General features: G+C 35.0%; 1 protein-coding gene across 1 annotated transcript; it reads right to left on the reverse strand.

The window, feature by feature from the left end:
- Positions 1-804: 804 nt before the first annotated feature.
- Positions 805-24,534, reverse strand: fam13c (family with sequence similarity 13 member C). The gene is made up of 10 exons (XM_056469350.1): positions 24,198-24,534; positions 14,197-14,389; positions 9,778-9,919; positions 9,446-9,527; positions 8,461-8,678; positions 8,309-8,392; positions 6,599-6,694; positions 4,930-5,114; positions 1,283-1,384; positions 805-932 (listed from the first exon to the last, which is right to left on the reverse strand). Exons 1-10 carry the CDS (start codon positions 24,364-24,366, stop codon positions 818-820), a joined length of 1,386 nt encoding a protein of 461 aa, XP_056325325.1. The 5' UTR covers positions 24,367-24,534; the 3' UTR covers positions 805-817.
- Between the last annotated feature and the right edge of the window lie 314 nt (positions 24,535-24,848).

Consider the following 24,848-nt stretch of genomic DNA (forward strand, 5'->3'; position numbering starts at 1 on the left):
TGGTTCATTTTAGGTTGGACGATGATCTGACGTCATGTTGACGTCCTGTGCCTGCTGAGAAATTTGCACTTTCAGATGCACTGTTCATTCTCCACTACTAAGACTAACTATTGTGTTCACCTGTTCCTTGTTTATTTAGCCAATTAGTGCTGTGTATTACCCCAATTTAGTTCTGTTTCTGGTTGGCTTTTGTCTGTAATGGTCCATTTGCACTCTTAAGATCTGTTCTTAACATAACTGAGAAGTTTAGTTTTATAAATAATGTGACTTGCAGTCCTGAAAAAAATAAACAAGCAAAATAATCTCATTTCTAAATATCGAAAAAGATTTTTTTTGCTATTATTTAAACTCACTTAAATTGGACTTATTATTTCTGAAAACAAAACAGTGTTTTTTACTTTTTTACTAGCATTAAACAAGAGCTAGCTAACATTAAAATTGCATACAATTCGACTTTGGTAAAAAATAAATAAATAAATAATCGCCTCCAAAAATAAAGTGCCATATTTCATAAACATAGATGCGTACTCTATATTACCTTTTGCCCTTTATAATCTGAATGAGGTTTGCATCGACCGGTCTTGCTCTGTACATAGCACAGAGATCGCACGCTGCGTTTACTGTAGTAGCCAACCAAAGGCCTTGTTCGGTTCGGCCCAACCCATTGAGTCAAGGACTTCCAATGTGGTCAGAAATGATAGTAAAGTGCATTTGAGCATCATTATGGCACAATTACGTCAAATGTAAAAACTCCATTTGGTCCAAACACTGGGTTTAACACTGAAAGGCAGAAAGAATCTCTTTAACTCAGTTAGTCTTATGTGGTTTCCTGTTTGCTCAGCAACACTTCCAGTAAGCGTAATTTGGCTTTGAGACTTTTGTACTCCTGGTACTCCTCAGCCATAGGGATACGGTCATCTTTTTGAGCGGTTCTTTGGTGGAGAAAGAAAGAAAAAGAAGAGATACCGCATGAAATGAGATTTCACACACATTTAACCCTTGAGTTGCCTTACTGAAGCAGTTTTGTACATCAGTGGATAGCAGATAAATGGAAATGTATTTTATTTTGAAAACTAAATCCATATATTGTGTACAGACACACTTTTTCTTCTTGGTGGTATTATTTTTGTGTATCGTTGATTAGATGTGCATTATGCTAACTACGCTGAACTGTTTTGATCTTTATTTTCCTGTTTCCTTCCTGTCCATGTTCAAAAATACAAAAGTAATATTAAAGATAGCATTAAAATGTGTTAACGCCACAGTGACGTGTGTGTCTTACCTTCCCATCTGTCTGACGAACTGCTCTTCAAACTCTCTGATGGCTTTACGTCGTCTTCTCTTCTCGGCTCGAGTCTCACGCAAACACTCCAGCAACTCAGACCTGCAGGTACAGAACACATAGAGAGTCTGTAAATAAAAGGGTTTGCATGTACAGTACACAATCTCATGTCAAACATATATTGTAGAATGTCCAGAGGGCTTGAGGGATATAAGGTTTTTCTGTGGAGTTGCCCTTCTTGGCTTAGTACCATGTCATTGACAGTGGTGATATTTTCAACATTACGGGCAGTGCGTGAACGACCACTCTCCGCCACATGACATACTGATCTAGTGCGATCAATTTTTGCCTACAAGTAATCCAATTCACCTTTTGTCCAGGCTTAGTCGGAAATTCACCAAGAAAACGTGAAGCACTGCAGCCTTTCAGTTCTCGTAAACCTTTGATCAAACTCTCATCTTCATTTGAAAACACTATTTTTATTTAAGCCTTACGCAGCTAAAAATAAATACGTCATCGCCAAGGAATGTAAATAAAAGGATTATTCTAATGCACAGATTGCGCTGTTATTCCTGCATGAAATTTTGTCATTATTATTATTGTGGTATGATAAGCAGTCTTAATTTTGTATGATATATTATTATTATTGCTTGTTTTTTTTGAGACACTGTGTATACACTGTAAAAGAAAAGTGATTAGTTACTTAAAGCAAGTAAAACAATTGCCTTAAAAGCAACAAGTTGACTTTACAAAAATAATGTAAGTAAACCCATTGTAATTTGGAACTATTATAGTTATGCTAAATAAACTCTTCTTTTTTTTTATGAAAGTAAACTAATCCATTTTTTCCAATACACCTTTATTATATTTGGGGTTTTTTCAGCTTTTCTGTATCTAGCAAAATTACACACAGTAAATAAATCAGCTCCTCCAGTCTCCAGTGTGTCTTCTAAACTCAATACAGGCTATTATTGTAGATTTTATAGGCTTAATAGTTGTATGGTTGTAATTATTACAATGTAATATTGTAATAATTACAACTATAATTTAAAAACAGTCGTGCTAAAATAGTCTGACACAGTAAAAAGGGATTATCTGACTTTAAAAAAGTGAGTACAATTAGCATAATTATAAAAAATTAAGTCGTCTAAACAGTTCCAAGTTACAATGGGTTTACTTACATTATCTTTGTGAAGTCAACTTGTTGATTTTAAGGCAATTGTTCTACTCTCTTTAAGTAACTAATCACTTTTTACAGTGTACATTGTATATATACAGTGTATATATATATACACATACATACATACATACATACATACATACATACATACATACATACATACATACATACATACACACATACACACACACATACACACACACATACACACACACATACACACACACACACACACACACACACACACAATTACATCTTACAAAATTTGAATAATTTTACAATACTTTTACAATATTTGAAGATTTTTAACTAAAATGTAAAAAAAGAAGGTTACTATCCCCACCAAAGAATTCAGTACACCAACTGTCAATCTTAAAAGATTTTTTTTCTCATCATTTTGACTGTGTTAATTCAGACAGCTTAAATTGTCAAAAATATGTGATTTTAATCAGCATTTATAAATCTATATTGTCCTAGGTGCAGAAAAGCTACTCTCACAACTTTAAAGACAAACCCTTTCCCAATGAAACTCATCAAAATGGCAATAGTCCATATATAAAGTCCATCTATTTATGCAAGAAACATCTCATGGATGCATTTGGGACACATCATCAGTGATGTATCCTGGGATCATTGGGTGTTTCGGGTCTCTCAACATCATACACTCTCACCCAGGTGACCCAGCCGGGGTTGATCAAGTCCCGACTTGTGTCCCAATAGCAGTCCACAGATCTGCCCTCTTAATCCAAAGCCACCTTGTGGCCTTCTCTGCGGCTTCACTTGCAGATCGAATGGCCCTTTTCTTTGCCACCCCTGTGATGCCCAAGCGACTGAGGACTTTGCAAAGTGAACGCCCTGCAAAGCCTCTACATCCTATTTCTATGGGCTCATAGAAAGTTCTCCAGCCTCTCTCCCTGCACTCCTCCACTAATTCCTGGTACTTAGCGCACTTCCTCTCATTTGCTTCTTCAATGCGCTCTTCCCAAGGCACTGTCAGCTCCAGAATAATTAGCTATATAACAAACAAAGTGTATGAATACAGTTGAAGTTGATTTTTTTATCTTTTTTAAATATTTCCCAAATGTTGTTTAACAGAGCAAGGAAATTTTCACAGTAGGTCTGATAATATTTTTTTTCTGGACAAAGACTTATTTGTTTTATTTCGGCTAGAATAAAAGCAGTTAAAAAAACATTTTAAGGTCAAAATTATTAGCCCTTTTAAGCTATATTTATAACGACAGTTTACAGAACAAACCATCCTTATACAATAACCTGCCTAATTGGTCACACTTTACAATAAGGTTCATTAGTTAATGTTAAATAATGCATTTACTAACATGAACAAACAATGAACAATACATTTACTACAGTATTTGTTCATGTTAGTTAATGTTACTTAATGAAAATACAGTTGTTCATTGTTAGTTCATATTAACTCACAGCAATGGTAGTAGTAAGTAATGGTAACAAGCATATACTTGGATGTTAATAATGCATTAGTAAATGTTCAATTATGATTAATAAATGCTGTACAAGTGTTGTTCATGATTAGTTCATGTTAGTAAAGGCATTAAGTAACGAACATTATTGTAAAGTGTTACTGCCTAATTACCCTAACCTGCCTAGTTCACCTAATTAACCTAGTTAAGCCTTTAAATGTCACTTTAAGCTGTATAGAAGTGTCTTGAAAAATATTTAGTCAAATATAATTTACTGTCATCATGGCAAAGATAAAATAAATCAGTTATTAAAAATGAGTTATTAAAACTATTATGTATAGAAATGTGTTGGAAAAATCTGTTCTCCATTAAACAGAAATTGGGGAAAAAAATAAACAGGGAGGCTAATAATTCAGGGGGTTTAGTAACTCTGACCTCAACTTATATATATATATATACATATATATATATATATATATATATATATATATATATATATATATATATATACGTATATCTATATATATATATATATATATATATATATATATATATATATATATATATATATATACGTATATATATATATATATATATATATATATATATATATATATATATATATATATATATATATATATATATATATATATATATATATATATATATACATATACATATATATATACGTATATATACATATTTATATACATATATATACATATACATATATATATAAATAAGGGTTAAAATTCTCAAAATGTATCATTTTTGTACTTTTATAAGGATCAAGTTGGTCAGAGAGAAAAAAAAAATAAATAAATTATATCAAGTCCATACACATTCCCACATTGTAACAGTTTTAATTGCAGTTTCAGACATAACCAAGAATAAAAAGGGCAAAGTTGTAACAGTTTTGATTGCAGTTTTAGTACTAAACTAACAAAATCGTGCAAAACTGTGACTTTTTTTGATTGCTGTATTTTGGAGTGGAAACCTCTACAGGTTATACCCTGCTGTTCCTGTACCTGGAGGCCTCGTGGAGGTTGGACATGGTCATGGCAGAATGTCTGACGGTCTTGATCTCATCCAGTGGAGAAACAAAGGCCGTGTCACTGTCGCCCTCCTCTTCCCCACAGCCACTCTTATCAGTGAGATACATTGGCGGAGGAGTGTAGCGCACAGAGTCATCATCTGAGCCTTCTTCTTCTTCCTGTAATACATTCAACACAAACATACAGGCTCTTAATTCTGATGTAAAACCTTGGATAAACATAAGTTAACCATAAGAAAAAATAATAAATGAAATGACATCATATTAGAATGAAGACATTTCATTTAGATAAAACTACAGCAGAACGACAAGCTACACTTACTAAAGCAGAAAAGGCTGCGCATGCATTGATTTAAACCACAGATTTGTAAGCAGTTTTAAATAATTCTAAAGCATTTTTATGCTAAAGAAAGATGTTTCCTATTTTAGTTGATCAATAACAGTCGTAATAGTAATAATGTGTTTGAAATAGTTTAAAACAGAGCTCTGTTCTATTTCACGATCTTTCAGAAACCGTTATAATATAAAATAATACACATACACACATCTATAGAATGTTTTATATTCAATTTTACAAAATAGCAATGATATATCTTCTAAATGCTATTTAAATTTTATTTTTAAGTATTTATTATATTACTTAGGGTGTGAATTACACCCCCCCCCCCCCAATAATTAACGCTTGATCCACCCTGAAGAACATCAAAACAAGATGTATGGGGGGTTAGCTCTGTTAATAATTAAGAAATAGATTTCTCTGATCTGTATCTTATATAATACAACTAATTAAATGAATAGATAATGTAAATATACATTTGACCACCCCTATAATGGTTCATACTATTGTGAACGCATGTTGATTTAGGGGTTTGAAACCGGCAAATCTAGAGCACCGACAGACAGCGTAAGAGTTCACAAAAACATGTTTCTTGTAAAATGGGGTTTGTACTGTAGGTGTCTGTAAAACTAGATGCGTCGTTTGTATTTATTATATAGACTTGCTCGCAGATGGAAGTTAAGCAATAAAATAAAAAAATGTGTGCATTCTTTCATGGTCATCCATTAATAGGTGCAGGAAAGCAAACGGGTCACCGTTTATTTAATAACACAAATGTCATTGAGAACCACTCAATATCCCTCAAAACACTGAAAACAAAAGTTTGCTTAATAAATTTGATGTAATTAAATATCTACATTTGGTTCACTGAGGTATATTACCAAACATAACCAAAAAACTTGACCTCCTCGATCCTCAATGTATAATTCGCACACTGATATTACTGTTCTATGACATTACATGTTATAGATAATGATTTAGTAAACTTTAATTTTAATTGAAATAATTTACTTTTCATAGTAGTGAATTCAAATTCACAGTTCTAAATCTAAATATCAAACTTTTTAGCGCCTAAATAGGTTTCTCATTTTTTTTAATTCATGTTAAAATGTATTAAAAAGAGAAAATGTTTTTCAAATAAACAATTTTACAATATCAATATTTACTGTCCATTAATCACATAAATGTAGCTTTGATTACAGTACATGCGACCTCTTCCAAAATATATGAATAAAACTATTATTAATTATCATTTCCAGCTTTTGCCAGTTCATACACGCATGCACAGTATAGTGATCACACTTACTATAGTAGTAATAGTAGGAATTGCACACAGGAGATGTTTCACCATCTGATATCTATCATACAGCGGTTTCACCAGGTTTCTCTCTTGTTTGGTGCCCTGCGATCACAACAATATAACATTACAACACACATTTCTCTAATAATACCATAATCCTAACATATATACAGTTCAAATCACAATCACGGGCGATGCTAGACCTATTTTAGGGGGGCTGTAGCCGATATTTCTACTCAGCCCCCCTAAAACTTTTGCGATTAGCTCATAAACTGCAGACCTTTACATTTGATAAGAAAACAGCGTCAGAATTCAGTTTTCCCTGTCTTTTGTTTTTAATTTGATCAGCGAACCACAGCTGTGCAGAGTGAGAGAACGAGGTGTGTGTTTATCGATAGATTGTTATAATATCTGCCTATTTGCAGTTCTTTGCTATAGATACACTTGTATCACCTGTATCCCAATGTCATGGAGGAGCAATCGGGTTTCCCATCTACTGTTTTATCGGCGCTCACCTCATAATCACAGCTGTTTCCTCGAAAAAGTAGCTCTTGTTGAACAGTTTGCTATTTTAATTTCAAAATTAACTATCAAAATAAAACACTTTTTGTGTTAGTGCATTTGACATTAACTATACCATAGAGTCTTACACAAAAAGAATTAAAAACAGTGGGAGAACCACTTGGTGAATGTACTCATTTTAACTGTCAGAGTCACTGACAGAGATAGAAATCATGTGTTGTCTTGTATTAAAAATTGTATTTATTATTGTGATTCAGATCATGAAATATGTGAATTAGCCTGTAGGTATTGAAAATTTCTATTTAAATTTGCTGTTTAATTAGAAAAGTGGCCGTTTTACTTATTTAACACATGGAAACAAAAAATTGACTGAAATATTGAGTGTTTTTTACTACGGTAAACAGGTGTGTTGAGCCTATTTGGCTCATTCAGAACTTAAATGACTATCTCTGTTTTTGCAGTACAGTGGAATAATGCTAGTTTAGCATACAACTCTACCATATTAAACATTTTAACTTTTATTAATTTCTTACTATCAAATTACTACTTATAAATGTAATATTAAGCTTATATATATATATATATATATATATATATATATATATATATATATATATATATATATATATATATAGGGAAATATTTAAAAAAGAATATATATATATATATATATATATATATATATATATATATATATATATATATATATATATATATATATATATAATATTTATCCTTTTCAAAATATTTCCCAAACGATAAAGCAAGAAATTTTGCACAGTATTTCTTATAATATTTTTTCTTCTGGAGAAAGTCTTATTTGTTTTATTTCGGCTAGAATAAAAGCAGTTTTTAATTTTTTTTACACCATTTTAAGGTCAATATTATTATTTTAGCAAGATTATTTTTCGAGTGTCTACAGAACAAACTATTTTTATACAATGTCACTTTAAGCAGCATACTAGTATCTTGAAAGATATCTAGTAAAATATTAAGTACCTTCATCACAGCTCAGAAATAAGTTATTAGAAATAAGTTATTAAAATATTATATTTACAAAACAATCTACTTTCCATTAAACAGAAATTGGGGAAACATATACAGGGGGTCTAACAATTCAGGAGGGTTAATATTTCTGACTTCAACTGTATACATAATTAACATTTCTGTATTTAACCATGAAAACCCTCTTACCGGTCTGCCGTGCAAGCTCTCAAAATACAGCAGGCATTTCTGCAGCGTGATCTTCTCCAGGGCCATCTGTCTTTGGGTCATCTCCTGTGGACAGAAGAGCCGATCAGCACACGATCAGATCCAGGACAGAATCCAGGCGCAGATGGACTCACCTTCATGTTGTCTGGGAGGCCGAGAGCCTGGCGTTTGTCCCGCAGTCGTTTGAGTAAAGCGTCCACCGTCTCCTCCAAACAGGGTTTGTGCTGCTGCTGCTGCTGCTGCTGGTGGTGTTCTGGTGCCTCCTGCTGGATGCTGGTGTACCTGCAGATGTCTGTGGTTGGGATGTTTTCAGGACGCCGCGACTCCTCCACTGACTGCCTCAACTTCAGATCTGGGGAAAAATCACTCCGTTAAACAAAAATTGGGGAAAATAAACAGGGGGGCTAACAATTCAAGAGGGCTAATAATTCAGGGTGGCTAATAATTATGACTTTAACTGTATATATCGTATTCATAATAATTTGTAGTATTTTAATTTAATCTACATTTTATAATAAGTATCATTATGTTATCATAATTATCATATACAACAGAAATATATGTGCTATTATAAATAACATTATTATTTCTGTCTAGAATATTAGAATTCATAAATAATTGTATTATTATTGTTCAATACAGTAAGAGTATAGGGAACACATTCTGAAACAATTTTTATCTATTGTCTATTTGATTATTTAGAGTTAGTTATAAAGAGTTAGCTGTAACTCAGAATATAGTTTCACAAATGGGGAGTTTATTCAATTCACTTCATCTATTTCTATAGCACTTTTACAATGTAGATTGTGTCAAAGCAGTTTAGCATAGAAAAATATATAGTTAAACAATATATATATATATATATATATATATATATATATATATATATATATATATATATATATATATATATATATATATATATATATGATTATCATATAAATATTTAAATAAATAAATAAATGAATGAATAGTCATAAAAATTTTTCAAGACTTAACAGATTACCGAATAAACAGACTGCATTGATTATTAACAAAAAGCCATAAATTATCTTGCTCTATATATATCCCAGTATGTAAAGTATATCCCAGTATGGATGGATTGAGGCTCAATCTTACCTTTGAGCTGCTTGCGTGATCTGGCTAGTTCACTCATGAGTCTCAGCATCTCTGGATTGGCTGATTTATCATTATGTGAAGGCTGTGAAAGAATACAGACACAACCCAAGAGCTATGAATTTTGATATAAAATCAGCATCCTGATTCTTTATATTTTTAATAAAACAACTATCATCTAAAACTGTAAATCACACAGCAATTAAGTGCAGTACTACTCTTCTCCAGAAGAGGACGACAAACGACGTTTAACTAAATGTTGCCTATATGTTGTTCTCTTTTGGTAATTGCTGTAATATTAACTACATGAAGTTTTTTTTTTTAATGATTCTGACCTTATAGTGCATCTCCTGCTCAAAGTGTTCCTCAAACTTGCGTATTTTCCTCTTGAGGGTTTGGATGTGTTTGGTGAGGAGTGTGATGGAAGCAGCGTCTTTAGCGTCTCCAGAAACCTCTGCTCTAAGAAGACCACGAGCCCTAAAGAGATGGAAACACACATGAACAATCACTCTTATGCTACTACGCAATTAATTGTGAATAACAAAATATTTTCAGTTTCTATAGTTATGAATTATGAAATTAACATTAAATACATTTAACACAAATTGAATAAGGAACACAATGTGTACACTGAAGTTCAAAGTCTGGCGCTGTTAAGCCTTTTTAGTGTATTTTAAAGCAGATCATTAAAATATGCAGAGAAAATATCATTTTTAAATGTAAATTTTTAAATTTAAACAACATTTTTACAATTTACAACAAAATAAATTCAATTTTCAAGTGTTTTTAAGTGTTTAAATGAATTTATTCTTGTGTTTGCAAAGCTGAATTTGTGCTTCCTAATATTTCCGAGTAAATCATGATACATTATTGTATTAATATTAGATTAAACATGTTCAAATGAACAGCATTTATTGAACATATTTCTATTCTTGATTCATTAATTTTCCTTCGGCTTAGTCCCTTTATCCATCAGGGGGTCACCACAGCGGAATGAACCGCCAACTTTTCCGGCATATGTTTTACGCAGCAGATGCCCTTCCAGCTGCAACCCTGTACTGGGAAACACCCATACACCTCACATTCACACACATACACTATGGCCAATTTAGTTAATTAAATTTACCTATTCACGCATGTCTTTGGACTGTGGGGGAGACCAGAGCACCCGGAGGAAACCCACGCCAACACGAGGAGAACATGCAAACTCTACACAGAAATGCCAACTGACCCAGCCGGAACTCAAACCAGTGACCTTCTTGCTGCATTCTATGCTGACATTATAATGTTGTCAATGTCTATATATAAAGCAGATCTTATATATATATATATATATATATATATATATATATATATTTTTTTTTTTTTTTTTTCTGATTAAAATATTATTAATATCTTGCCAAACAGTATTTTTTTTCTCTATTAGAAAGCGCCCCGAGTAAAACTATAAAAGATGTTTACCATGATTTTCAGAAGACACCCATTTCAAGAATTCAGCGTTGTTTTGTATGAATATTTTTGACTAATTTTGATGTTCAAAAACAAACTTTAGATTAATTTAAGATTTAAAAAGTCCAAATTATACATCATTAAACTCGATGTGTAGCTTTTATACATAAATAATCCACTGATTTATGGTTTTACATAGATAGAATAAGCAAAACATTCATTTAATTCTCTATCCGATCAGTAAAAAAATACTAATAATTTCGCCTGACTAACCGATTATAAATAAAATAATCATTAGCTGCAGCCCTAATTAAAATACTCTATTAAAGATCAGAGTGCAGATCAAAAATATTAACTATTTTTTTTTTAATAATCATCTTTATAAATCACCACATTGCTTTTCAAATCACTAGGTTGCGTCCATTTGACAGCTTTATATTTTATTAATTTAAAATATAATACAATTTATGGCTGCTTCTTTGTCATGTTAGAATTAATATGTTCATCAAAATAGAATACAGCACATATATCTGCTACACTAAATGACCATGGAATATTATTTCACACATTATTCATCCACCTTCGGCTTAGTTCCTTATTTATCAGGGGTCACCACAGCGGAATGAACCGCCAACTATTCCAGCATGATTTTCACAGTGGATGCCCTTCCAGTTGCAACCCAGTACTGGGAAACACCCATACACCTCACATTCACACACATACTCATACACTACCAGGGACCTTCTTGCTGTGAGGTGACATTGCTAACCACTGAGCCACCGTGCCGCCATTTCATATTATTTGATATTTTATTTTTAAAAATCCGCTTAGCACATTAAAGTAGAAGCCTGCATTTAAATTTAATTAGATGCTGACACCAAAACAAAAATAAAAATAGGCCATCTGGTCTTTGACCCACATATCACTAAAACTGAATTACAATTATTTTCTAAGCAGCCAAGCAATCCATTGGAGATGTGTCTGCATTCGGGGGCCTGTTGGGTCAGCTTTGCTCTATTTATTTACCCAGTTAGCCAGAGGGAGAATATCATAAACAACTATTATTAAAGAAATGAAAGAAAAAAAAAAGTGAAATAATTTGGGAAAGGTCAGTGGCTATTACCCACACAGTGAGTACGAGCCGTCACAGATGTCTGTTTCCATCAGCACATCATTAGCCAGCAGGAAACTCGTGTTAATAATGAGAAATGAAATTCAGATTTAAAGTGGGTCACTGTGTTACTCGCTGCAGCTGGAGGATTCTGAGACGTCTCTCTCTCAGTGAAGACAAAAATAAGGTATTTTTGCAGAGCGGGTCAAGCGGAAGAGAAAGCCGTACGTGTTTTATTTTTTAAATATGTTTTTTTTTTTTTTTTGCCTAAAATTTTGCTTAAAAAACTATATATTTTAATTAAATATATCGTTTTTTGAACAACAAATTATTTTATTTCAGTCAAGAAAAATCATTATTAAAGTAGCTATTATTTAAAGTAAAGAGGTGAATTGTATTCTAAAACTTTTAAAATAACAAAAATATATCTTACATACAGTTGAAGTCAGAATTATAAGCCCCCGTTTAATTTTTCCCCAATTTCTGTTTAACAGAGAGAAGATTTTTTCAACACATTTCTAAACATAATAGTTTTAATAACTCTATATCTAATAACTGATTTATTTTATCTTTGCCATGATGACAGTAAATAATATTTGACTAGATATTTTTCTATACAGCTTAAAGTGACATTTAAAGGCTTAACTAGGTTAATTAGGTTAACGAGGCAGGTTAGGGTAATTAGACAAGTTATTGTATAACGATGGTTTGTTCTGTAGACTATCGAGAAAAAAAATAATAAAATAAACTATATATATATATACACACATACACACACAAATAATATTTTTTTTCCTCTGGTGAAAGTCTTATTTGTTTTATTTTGGCTAGAATAAAAGCAGTTTTTAATTTTTTAAAATCTATTTTAAGGTCAAAATAATTAGCCCCCTTAAGATATATATTTGTTCGATAGTCTACAGAACAAACCATCGTTATACAATGATTTGCCTAATTACCCTAACCTGCCTAGTTAACCTAATTAACCTAGTTAAGCTTTTAAAAAATATATCTAGTAAAATATTATGTACTGTCATCATGGCAAAGATAAAAAGCAGTCATAAGGAATGAGTTATTAAAACTATTGTTCAGAAATATAATTTACTAAATATATTTTTCCCATTTCTGTCATATTTTGTAAATAAAAATTTTATGTCTATATATATATTTTATTTATATTTATATTTATATAAATATATAAAATTGTTTTATAAAATTTATATATATATATATATATATATATATATATATATAAAATTGCTACATTTAGTAAATAAATATTTGCCCATTTATGCTAAATATTTTTTGTATGTTGAAAAATAGAAAAATATTTATTTTTTACCATTTGGTTATGTTCGTGCACGTGTGTGTGTTTGTACTTGTTTATGCTACACTGTTATGCGTCATACTCTTTAAGGTTAGTAAATCCTAAGATTTGTTGAATCCGGCCTGTGAGAAAAGATAATAATTTTAAAATTTATTTATTAAATAATTTGAAAAATTACTATATGAAGTTTATGTGAAAGTGTAAAAAAAAATGTTTTTAAAGGGATATTTCACCCAGAAATTAAAATTCTGCCATCCTTTACTCACCTCTGACTTGTTTAAAACCAGATATATCTTTTCAAAATAAGATATATTGAAGAATGCTGAAAAACTGTAACTATTGACTTCTATAGTATTTGTTTGCTGATATGGAAGTCAGTGGTTACCAGTTTCCAACATTCTTCAAAATATCTTCTTTTGTGTTCAAACAGGTTAAGAATGATTAAAGGGAGAGTAAATGATAACATTATTTTCATTTTTGGGTGAACTATCCCTTTAAAGTTAGGGTTGGTAATTGAAAATATTCTTTTCAAAATAAAAAGTCAACAGAAAATCCCCACAATTCACAGAAGCCTACTATGTGTTTGTGTGCGAGTGTGTGTACTTACATGGTGAAGTATTGTGTGAAGAGTGAGTAAATGATGACAATTTTCATTTTAGCTATTTTCATTTGTAAGCTATCCCTTTAAGGTTAGGTTCGGTATTAGAAAATATTGTTTTCAGAATAAAAGTCAATGAAAAAGTCAATGGAAAGTCCCCACAATTCACAGAAACCTGTTTTGTGTGTGTGTGTGTGTGTGTGTGTGTGTGTGTGTGTGTGTGTGTGTGTGTGTGTGTGTGTGTGTGTGTGTGTGCGTGTGTGTGGTCTTACATGATGAGGTGCTGTGTGCAGGGTGGAGACGGGGCAGATTCTGGGTCTGTGTTGAAGCGTTGGCTCTGGCTGAGGCTGGAGCAGCGCGGGGAGGGCAGGGGGCTGTTGTCGTCTGTGATGTGCTGGATGAGTCGACTGGGCCCCGGGCTCTGCTGGAGATCAGCGCTACAGTCACCCTCTGCCAGCCTACAGTCTGAACACACAAACACACACACAGATCAGAGACTGCATCAAGATAAAGGCAGAGCGTCCCGCTGTTGCCAACCCTGAGGAGTCAATTCATGCTGAGCACTTCATCTGGAAAAGACGACACAAGACCATCTCACAGTTGTCTGATATCCAGACCGGTCCATTTCAGATGCTACTGGACAGTTAAAGGTCCCGTGAATTTAAAATAGTTTTTGTAATAGTATTGTTAGTTTTAAAAGATATAAATACGCTAGAGTGGTACAAAACAGTGGCAAAATTTGCATTTAGAAAATATAAACCGGATATAAACATCCAGAGTTTGCAGTTTGTCACTTCCACCTAAAGTGTTAAGATGTGGCAAAGAGCATAGAATCACCAAGAGGCGACACTCAAGTGCGATTTGGGAAACAGCCACTAGATGGCGCGGCGGCCATTTTGGAATGAAAAATCCAATAGAGCAACAGCATTTTATAAGTCTGTAAAATAAACTATTAAAAGTGCTGATGATTGTGATAGTAAGTGTTGTATTGTCGTACTTCAGGTTGTATGTCAGCTTTAATGTGCTTTTTAAATTAATGAATAAAAAACAGCTGCTTGCCATCGCAACAGAAATAAGATCCAATCGACAGCCGATCTTTTCACTCCAAAATGGTGGAATCGCGGGGCTGTTGCTGGGCGCTGCTGTTGCAATGGAACATTCTATTGAGTGTCACCTCTTGGTCATTTTAAGCTCTTTGGATGTGGTGCAAGCGAGATTGTGCAGTTTGAAAGGTGTTGTAATGGTTTTTAGGAAGTTGCTATGAGGTTGCCATGGGGTTGCTAGGCCTATATTTTTACTCAGCCCCTCTAAAACTTTTGTGATTAGCTCATAAACTGTACACTAAATTATCGTCTCAGTCCCCTTTAAATTTGATAAGAAAACGACGGCAGAATTCGGCTCCTCCCCGTCTTTTGTTTTTCATTTGATAAGGGAACCACAGCAGTGCAGAGTGAGAGAACGAGATGTGTGTTTATCGATAAACTGTTATAATGTCTGCTTATTTGCAGTTCTCTGATAAAGATAACCTTGTATCACCTGTATCCCAATGTTCAGTTTATTCACAATTTGCTTTTGTATAATGTTATTATTATTAGCAGTATTATTTATTATCTGCATATATATTTGTTTTATTAAAAACAAGCATAGATTTGTCCACCTGTTGAGTTTTAGACTATATGGGGCATAGCATGTGTATTTGGATATATAGCATGTGTATTTGGTTTTTTGACCACACTTATTGTTCATTTATTCGTTTGCTGGAAATTAAAACTGAATTTAGAAATAGTTTAGAAACAAATCTTTGGGCTTAACAGACAAAATTAATTATGTAGTCTAATGGATGTCTTCAGTGGTGTAAGTTTCCACAGTTTACTTGCTCCATGAAAGAGAGAATGTGAAAGTAAAGGCCGAATGGAGGAGGCTCGTTCTTTATCCTTGCGCTGCAGATTGTCTGTTTATCTGTTTTCTCGCTAGTGAAGCGATCAGTTTTTCAATTTACAAAGTCTGCCGTGTAAATAGCAAATGCACCACGGCGTGACTCTCAAAGGGAATGGGAGATGGGACTCTGATTGGTTTATTCTCAAAACACATCCATAACTCATTAAGAGAATAAGCTCAACCCTGTTAGACCATGTGCCGGGGTGCAGAGCGTATTTTACCATCCTTAAAATAGAAAAAGTGGATTCGAACATGGCCTTAATGCTTTTGCATCTTGCACTTATGACTTTGCGCCTAGATTGTTAACATGGAGCCCTAAGTGTTCAACATATATTGATATTTTTTTGCTGTGTGGTTTAAAAAAAAATTCTGTCTGTTTCTATGAAGTTGCTATGGGAGACTATGGTTTTGAGTGGTTGTTAAGTTTCCAGAGAGTTGCCATGCAGTTTATATTTGTCTATTTGACTGAATTAAATTGTGCTGTGCAGGTTCAAGTGTGTTCTGGTTGACACTGCAGTGTTGCCATGCGGTTGTTAAAGTGTTCTGAGAAGTTGTTAAGGTGTTGCTTTGCAGTTGCTGAGATTTTGTGGGTGGTTGTCATGGTGATTATACATAGTCTTGCAGTATGTATGCATGTATGTATGTATGAATATATGTTCGCATGTATATATGTCACTCTTCCAGTTGCTAGGTGTTATAGGTTGTTGCTAGGGAACTGCTTTTTCACATGTTGCCATATAGTTGGTGGTTGCAAGGGTTTTGCTGTGTGGTGGCTTAAGCGTTTGGTGTTGCATTGCTATATGGTTGTTAGAGTGTTATAAAGGTGGACTTCAGTCAGCTCTCTAGTTCAGTAGGAAGCATTCAAAGCAGTTGATATGCATGGCTGGCACTTTCAATCAAACGTTTTTTAAATGACCACAAAACCCTCTAAAAGCTAGTAATAACACACTAATCTTCCACTTGCGTTGTAAGATTTGAGCTCAAAGTCAATTTGAGTTGCTAAGCTGTTCTGGGTGGTAGCTAGTGTATTTAACTTCAAGCACAAAGGCCCAAAAAGCACCCATCCCAAAAGCCTTATGACATTTTGTATTTACAGCTAGATACAGCTCAATGACATTTCATTTGGTCTAACAGGTTTCTGCAGGCTTACCAAGTTAAATTTAGGACTTTTAAAGACATTTTTAAGACCATTGTGAATGAAATTTTAGACTTTTTTTGTTAATATAAATTTTATTCAGGGCTTAATGCCGAGGATTTTTGATATGCCAGTTGGGAAAAAAAAAATCCCTTGACCTATTAAAAAATTATTTTAATTTTATAATACAATAATAATATATTAATTTTCAAATATATAGGTCAGATCAGTAACCTCAGCAGTAAAGAAATGGAGAACTTTTAAACAAATGTTACTGTAATGTAAGTTATTAAATGCTATTTTTAAATAAAAACTTAAAGTTTTATTGAGATGGATTGTTGGTGATTGTACGGGCGTTGATGGCCAGATTGGGTAGCTATGCATGCACAAAGGAAAATGAAGACCTGTAAAAAATGATTTATGACCTACAACACAATATTTCAGTAGATTTAAGACTTTTTATAGCCTAAAATGTCGCTTTTGAGATTTAAGACATAAGACTTAAGATCCCACAGATACCCTGGAGCAAGCTTTGTGTCTGCATGTATAGAAAACCATATATTCAGAGTTAAACTTAAAATGTTTTGTCCATGTGGTTTGATTGTTGTTGCCAGCATGAGCTAAAAGGAGATCCTTTTAAGGGATAGTTCACCAAAAATTGTACATTTACTCACCATTTACTTATCCTCAAATAGTTACAAACTGTGAGTTTTTTTCCTCGTTTGCGCTGAAAAGAAGAAGTATGTTGGAAAGCAGTTGCTACGGACATCTACACCACCTGACAAAAGTCTTGTCCAAGTTTTAGGAACAGCAAATAATAACTTGACTTCTGGCAAAGAAATCTTTTTGCAAAGAAAGCATTCTTTGGATTCATCTTCAGCGCAGCCTCCTCCATCTTACCCCGGACATGCTTAATAATGTTCATGTCTAGTGACTGGGCTGGCCAATCCTGGAGCACCTTGACCTTCTTTGTTTTCAGGAACTTTGATGTGGAGGCTGAAGTATGAGCACTATCCTGCTGAAAAAATGCTCTCTCCTGTGGTTTGTGGTTTGCAGCACAAATGTCTTGATACCTCAGGCTGTTGATGTTGCCATCCACTCTGCAGATCTCTCGCACGCTCCCATACTGAGTGTAACCCCAAACCATGATTTGTCCTTCACCAAACTTGACTGATTTCTATGAGAATCTTGGGTATATGCGGGTTCAAATAGGTCTTCTGCAGTATTTGTGATGATTGGGATGCAGTTCAACAGATGATTGGAAAAATCGACCTTCTGCCACTTCTCCAAATGATCAACTAGAAGTCAAGATATTTTTTGTTGTTCTTGCAACTGGGATTGATGACAAGACTTTTGTCAGGTAATGTATACTGTAGAAAGATTAAAAAAATACTGTGGAAGTCGATGGCTAGCTGTTTGCAATTTTATAAAAAATATCTTATTTTGTGTTCAACAGAAGGAAGTAACTCAAACCGGTTTGAAACAAATGGAGGATGAGTTAACAGTGAGAGAATTGTCATTTTTTAGGTGAACTATCCCCTTAACTATTTTTGGGACAGGACAATTTTAATGATGATTTTGGAGCAAGATTCGTGAATAAATTACACCATTTATACTGACTCAATCAAAGTTGACTTTTTTTTTGCAAAAATAATGAAAATAGCAGACATGAATGAAAAGAAAGATGCAGAGAGGCATATTATTTAAATAAGAAATTTAAATAAGCCGGGTGGGTGAACAAATGACAAACTGCTGAGCTTAACACACACAAAAATAAATCAGACAGACGTTGAGTCAACATGAACTGTCTGAACCTACTGAAACTATATTAAGAAAATGAATATAGTGGATATTATGGAGTATTTTATATAGAATATTGTGGATATTACAGAGAATATCACAGAGAGAGAGAGAGAAAGAGAGAGAGAGAGAGAGAGAGAGAGAGAGAGAGAGAGAGAGAGAGAGAGAGAGAAAGAGAGTACTACTACTACTATCTATTGTGTATACTGTTTTTATATATATATATATAGCGAGTAAGAGTAGAGTAAGAACAAGCGCTTTACTCACTTCGGTTAAACTAGTTGAACGCTATAACACACTACTGTTCAAAAATTTGGTGTCAGTGAGGTTTCTTCATTTTTCTTAGGCTTAGACCCTTTATTCATCAGGGGTCGCCAGAGCAGAATGAACTGCCAACTTATCCAGCCTATGTTTTACACAGCAGATGCCCTTCCAGCTGCAACCCAGTACTAGGAAACACCCATACATTGTTACGTTAACAATCATACACTATGGCCAATTTAGTTTATTTAATTCACCTATACCACATATCTTTGGACTGTGGGGGAAACCGGAGCACCCGGAGAAAACCCATGCCAACATGGGGAGAGCATGCAAACTCCACACAGAAATGTCAACTGACCCAGCCGGGACTCAAACCAGCGACCTTCTTGCTGTGAGGTGACAGTGTTAACCACTGAGCCACTGTGTCACCCCAGTAATGTTTCTTTCTAATGTAATTTGATCATTTTAGTTTAGAAAAGATGCAAGAATCAGATCAACTGTAACATCTAAACATTTATAATATTTCACAAGGTTTCTATTTTAAATGAATGCTGCTATTTTGAATTGTGCATTCTTTAAAGGACCCAAAAAGGAAATGTATCATGGTGTGCACAAAAATTACGCTGCATAGCTGTTTTCAAAATTGATGATTAATGTTTATTTTGCAGCAGATCAGCATATTAGAATCACAAGAAACTAAAGACTGAAGTAATGATGCTGACAATTCAGCTTCACCATCACTGAAATAAATCATCATTCATTTTCCTTCGGCTTAGTCTCTGATTTCTCAGAGGTCGACACAGTGGAATGAATCGCCAACTATTCCAGCATATGTTTTACACAGCGGAACCCCTTCCAGCCACGACATAGTACTGGGAAACATCCATACACTCTCACATTCACACACATACTCATACACTACGGGCAATTTAGTTCATCCAATTCACCAATAGCGCATGTCATTGGACTGTGGGGAAAACCGCGGGTAACACTTTATTTTGATGGTCTATTTGAGTTTTAATAAACTGTCTGCTTAATATCTGTTGATACTGCTCCTTCAACAGACATTTAACTGACTATAAGAAACTTTGCAAGTACATGTCAACTTACACTAATCTCAACCCTAACCCCAACCTAACAGTCTACTTGTAATCTAATGAGAATAAGTTGGCATGTAGATGCGATGTAACTTAAATTGAACAAACGGACCATTTTTTTTCACCTCCCTCTCCTGAAATGTATCTTACTTCCTTTTTCTAAATGCTACCTCCTGTGACCTGTCTTCCCCTGAAAATTGTGATGTTTGTGTACGGTTGGGGGGTGAGGTTCAATTTCACTATACGAAAGTGTATGAGACAAATAAAGGCCTGATCTGATTTGATTTGATCAAAATAAAGTGTGACCGTAACCGAAGCACCCGGAGGAAACTCACTCCAACTAGGAAGAGCATGAAAACTCTGCACAGAAATGCCAACTGGCCCAGCCGGGACTCGAACCAGCGACATTCTTGCTGTGAGGCTAACCACTGAGCCACCGTTCAAAATATATGCAAGTAGAAATCCGTTTTACTGTTTTTACTATATTTCTGATTAAACAAACACAGTCTTAAAGGGATAGTTCACTCAAAAAATGTACTCATTATTTACTCTCCCTCAACTTGTTCTAGACCTATATGAGTTTATTCTGTTGAACATGAAAAGTTAAGATAATCTGAAGAAAGCTTAAACCCTGTTACCTCTGACTTACACAGTAGGATAAACAAATACTACAGATCAGTGATTAAAGGATTTCCAATATTCTTCTAAATATCTTCTTTCTCACAGAAGAATGTATCTTATAGAAAGAGTAAAAGGTGAGTAAATGATTACAGAATTGTCATTATGACTAAGCCTTTAATAAGCAAAAACATGACAGTGAATGTCAGTGTATAAGGGTAACTTAATGTACCTATCAAGAAAATGACTTTATGGTTATCAAACTCATTTAAAACTTATCCTATAGTTACTCTTACAGGACAACCACACTGTTAAAAAAAATAAAAAATAAACAAATTCACAAGACGACAACCAATATTTGTACGTTGCTTTAACTTATTTTAATTCAAGAGTTCACACTTAGCTGATGATGGATTATAAAGCATGTTTGGGATGCTGTCCCAGGAGAGAGCCCTGAGCTTCTGAACAGGCTCCCTCCTGTTTGCAGGGCGAGAGGGGAGTTTGAGCTCAGGTAGATCTCGAGAACTCCCCTGCTTATTTAGGGCTAATGTCAAATTAGGGATTTCTGTGAAGAGAAATACTGCTGACTAAGAGCTCATCTATGATGCTAATTTGGTTTAGTCAATTAACTTATGTCACTTATGTCCAGTGTTGGGTAAGTTACTTTAAAAAAGTAATAGATTATAAATTACTTATTCCTACTGGAAAATTCTAATCTGATTACACTGCTAATTACTTAATGTAAAAGTAATCAGATTACTAATTACTTTACTTTGAAGTTACTTTTGAAACATATAAAATAGACCTATAAAATACAAAATAAACTGCAGCTCTTTCAGTAATTTAATATTCAGTGAAAAACAATACAACGGGTTGCTCACAGCAGCTTGACATATCCAAAAGATTTAAAGAGTTCGCACGAAACTCAAAATTCTCTCATTCACTTGTTCCAAATTTGTCTGTCTTTTTTAACACAAAAGAAGACATGAAGAAAACTGGATGCCTGTAACCATTGACATCCATAGTATGAAAAAGCACTGCGGTGTGTTCTGTGTTTGTCTGAAGTAATAAGTCTACCAAAATGTGTATATTCCATTTAAAGAATGTAGCTGATCGGTCAGTTCTTGTCGCGTGACTTGTGGTTTTCAACTGGTGCGCCTGGAAAATGCGAGTGTGTGCAATATGCGCTCCGAATATATATGTGCAAGCTGCGTGCCTCCATTGGAAATAACGAACTTGCATGTGCAAAAGACGGGTTATGTGAATGGCTCCATAAGCAGCAACGCTTCTCTTCACATTCAGAAGATGCCTTCACTCCCGATCCTGCACAAAAATTCAATCTAGCCTTTTTTTGGCTGAGTTGGGCCACCGTGTTTTTGGGTGCTAGTGTCCTACTCGGTGATGAGTATTGTCGTAGTATGGTTTCTATTCAAGTGCTTGAACAAGCTGCTGATCGAGTTAAAAGCAGTCGAAAGTTCTTTAGAGACTGGACATAGACTGCATTTCACAGCAAATCAAAGTAATGTCTGTATTTCCACTTGAAGTAGCCAGCACTCTCGTCAGCACATGATCATTAACTGACTTTGCAGCAGAAAACGTTATCTAAAAGAAGCATTTTTTTTTACATCTACAAATTATAATTGTACCGCAAATAATGCAATTGATCAAATGACACAAATGTAAAACTTAATTCGTTACATTACTGCGTTCCTCAAAAATGTAATTAGAATACAGTACCGTGTTACCGAGGAATGCGCTACACCCAACTCTGCTTATGTCACGTCTTTGGACGGTGTGAGAAAACCAGGGAACCCAGGGGAAACCCACGCGAGCATGAGGAGAACAAGTCCACACAGAAACGTTGACTGGCCTGGTAAGGACTTGAAGCAGTGACATTCCTGCTGTGAGGCAACAGTGCTAATCACTGGGCCGCCATGCCGCCCTAACTAAGAAAAGGATGGAGGAATAGATGTGGAGGGAGGGATGTTTTAAAATGAAGATGACCGAGGTATGAAAACTCTAGTTATTTATGGTGTCTTAGGAATCGTCTGATTGGTGAATCAAGTGTTAGCTAATGCGGGACCAGCCGTGGTCAATCATAAGCATGTGATCCTCTCGAAATTAGTTTATGAATAAACTTCACTAAGTTAAATGTGTGGAGTTTGCATGTTCTCCACGTGGGTTTCCTCTGGCTGCTCCGGTTTCCCTCACAGTCCAAAGACATGTGCTGTAGGTGAATTGGATAAGCTAAATTGTCCATAGTCTATGTGTGTATGTTCTGGTCCTTCATATTGGGGGTTGAATCACCTCATAAAAACTAGATGTCACGAAACACCAATATAGTGCAGCTAAATATCAACTTTGATATAAATGGGCCAGGGAGTAAGTTAATTGGGTTTCAACTTAATTTTTTAAGTTGTGCAAAGTTTAACTTAATATTTTTAGCCAGCTTGATTGATGCAAATTAAGATGACTGATTCATTCATTTTCTTTTCGGCTTAGTCCCTTTATTAATCAGGGGTCGCCACAGCAGAATGAACCGCCAACTTATCCAGCATATGTTTTACGCAGCGGCTGCCCTTCCATCTGCAACCCATCACTGGGAAACACCCACACACTCTCATTAGCACACATTTACTACGGAATATTTAGCTTACCCAGTTCCCCAATAGCGCATAACTTGGGCGGTGGGGGTAACCGAAGCACCCGGAGAAAACCCACACAAACATGGGGAGAACATGCAAACTCCACATAGAAATGCCAACTGGCCCAGCCGAGGCTCGAACCAGTGACCTTTTTGCTGTGAGGTGACAGTTGAGAAGACTATAAAAGTTAATTAGCTTCAACTAAAACATTTTGGGCAGCAATCTTTTTTTTTAGTGTGTGTGTGTGTGTACCTGAGAACAGCTGACTTCAGACGCCTGCTAAAAATCACAACTTACTTAAAGGTAACTGCTGGGAAAAGTGAATTAACTCTAAAAAAAAGAAAACCTCTAGCGTTATTCGTTTGCTTTCATGGCTAAAAAGAGACATGTTACATGTTTAAAAGATCTCACATAATAAGAATCTCACCGATATGTGGGATGCATCGATATGTGTTGAAGTCGTGCAATGAAGAGGTGCCTACAATCTCAGTGTCTCTCTATCACCCTGCGTTATTAATAGATGCCAGTGTGAAGCGGCGCGGGCAAGTGACTCACGTGTGTCCAAAAAAAGAGAAAGAAACAAGAGCCATCTTCCTTGCGAAAATGCCACAAACAAACAAACCCACCCCTCATATCAGCCCCTAGTCTATCAATGGGTTGTCATATCAGTATCCTACATCCATTCATGCAACAATGTATAACAACCCAACGTACAGTATATCTTGCATCATCACTCACTCGCATGCTATATACAGTAAAAGAGGGATTTGAATTACCAGGTGAGCTGTGCTGGTCCCCAACGCCATTGCACGAAGGAAGCAGGATTTCATCTTTAAATCCCAGGATGGGTGGACTTTCTTCGGGAGAGGGGTCTGAGGAAGGACTGGAGTCTCCGTCCAGCGTCTGGAGCTTCATCAACGAGCCCTGCAGGCAGAAGCAAAACATGCCGGCTTCAGCTTTTTGGAGCGCAAGAGGAAAAGATCGCTCTGCACGCGTTAAAACGGAAAGCAAGGATGCTGCTGCAGTCTCACACGCCCCTCTGCTCTGCCTCCATCACCATACACGCGTGAGAGGGTGTGTGTGTGCACGAGCAAGGCTTGCGATCACGTCCCTCTCTGCTGCAGTTCTTTATCTGGCATGGATTATTCATGCTACTCTTTTAGTGGTGGAAAAAGGAGAACGGGAGAGAAAAAGGGGAGGGGGGTCCTCTGGCGTCAGCAAGCCCTTCAGCAGACTGGCTGAAGCTGGTTCCTCTGATAGGAGAACAGGTGTGGTTGGAGGGAGGGAGTGCATGCGGATGGATGCGTGGGATACGTGGAGGAGGAAGGCGGAGGGGGGGGGATTTTCAGATTAGCTCGTTGGTTATGAAGGCTTTTCCCGCATCTGGAGGTGTGTGTGTGTGGGGGGGGGGTGTTCTCACGAAGAGT

Source organism: Danio aesculapii, chromosome 12, assembly GCF_903798145.1.
Source record: "Danio aesculapii chromosome 12, fDanAes4.1, whole genome shotgun sequence".
Taxonomy (NCBI): Eukaryota; Metazoa; Chordata; class Actinopteri; order Cypriniformes; family Danionidae; genus Danio; species Danio aesculapii.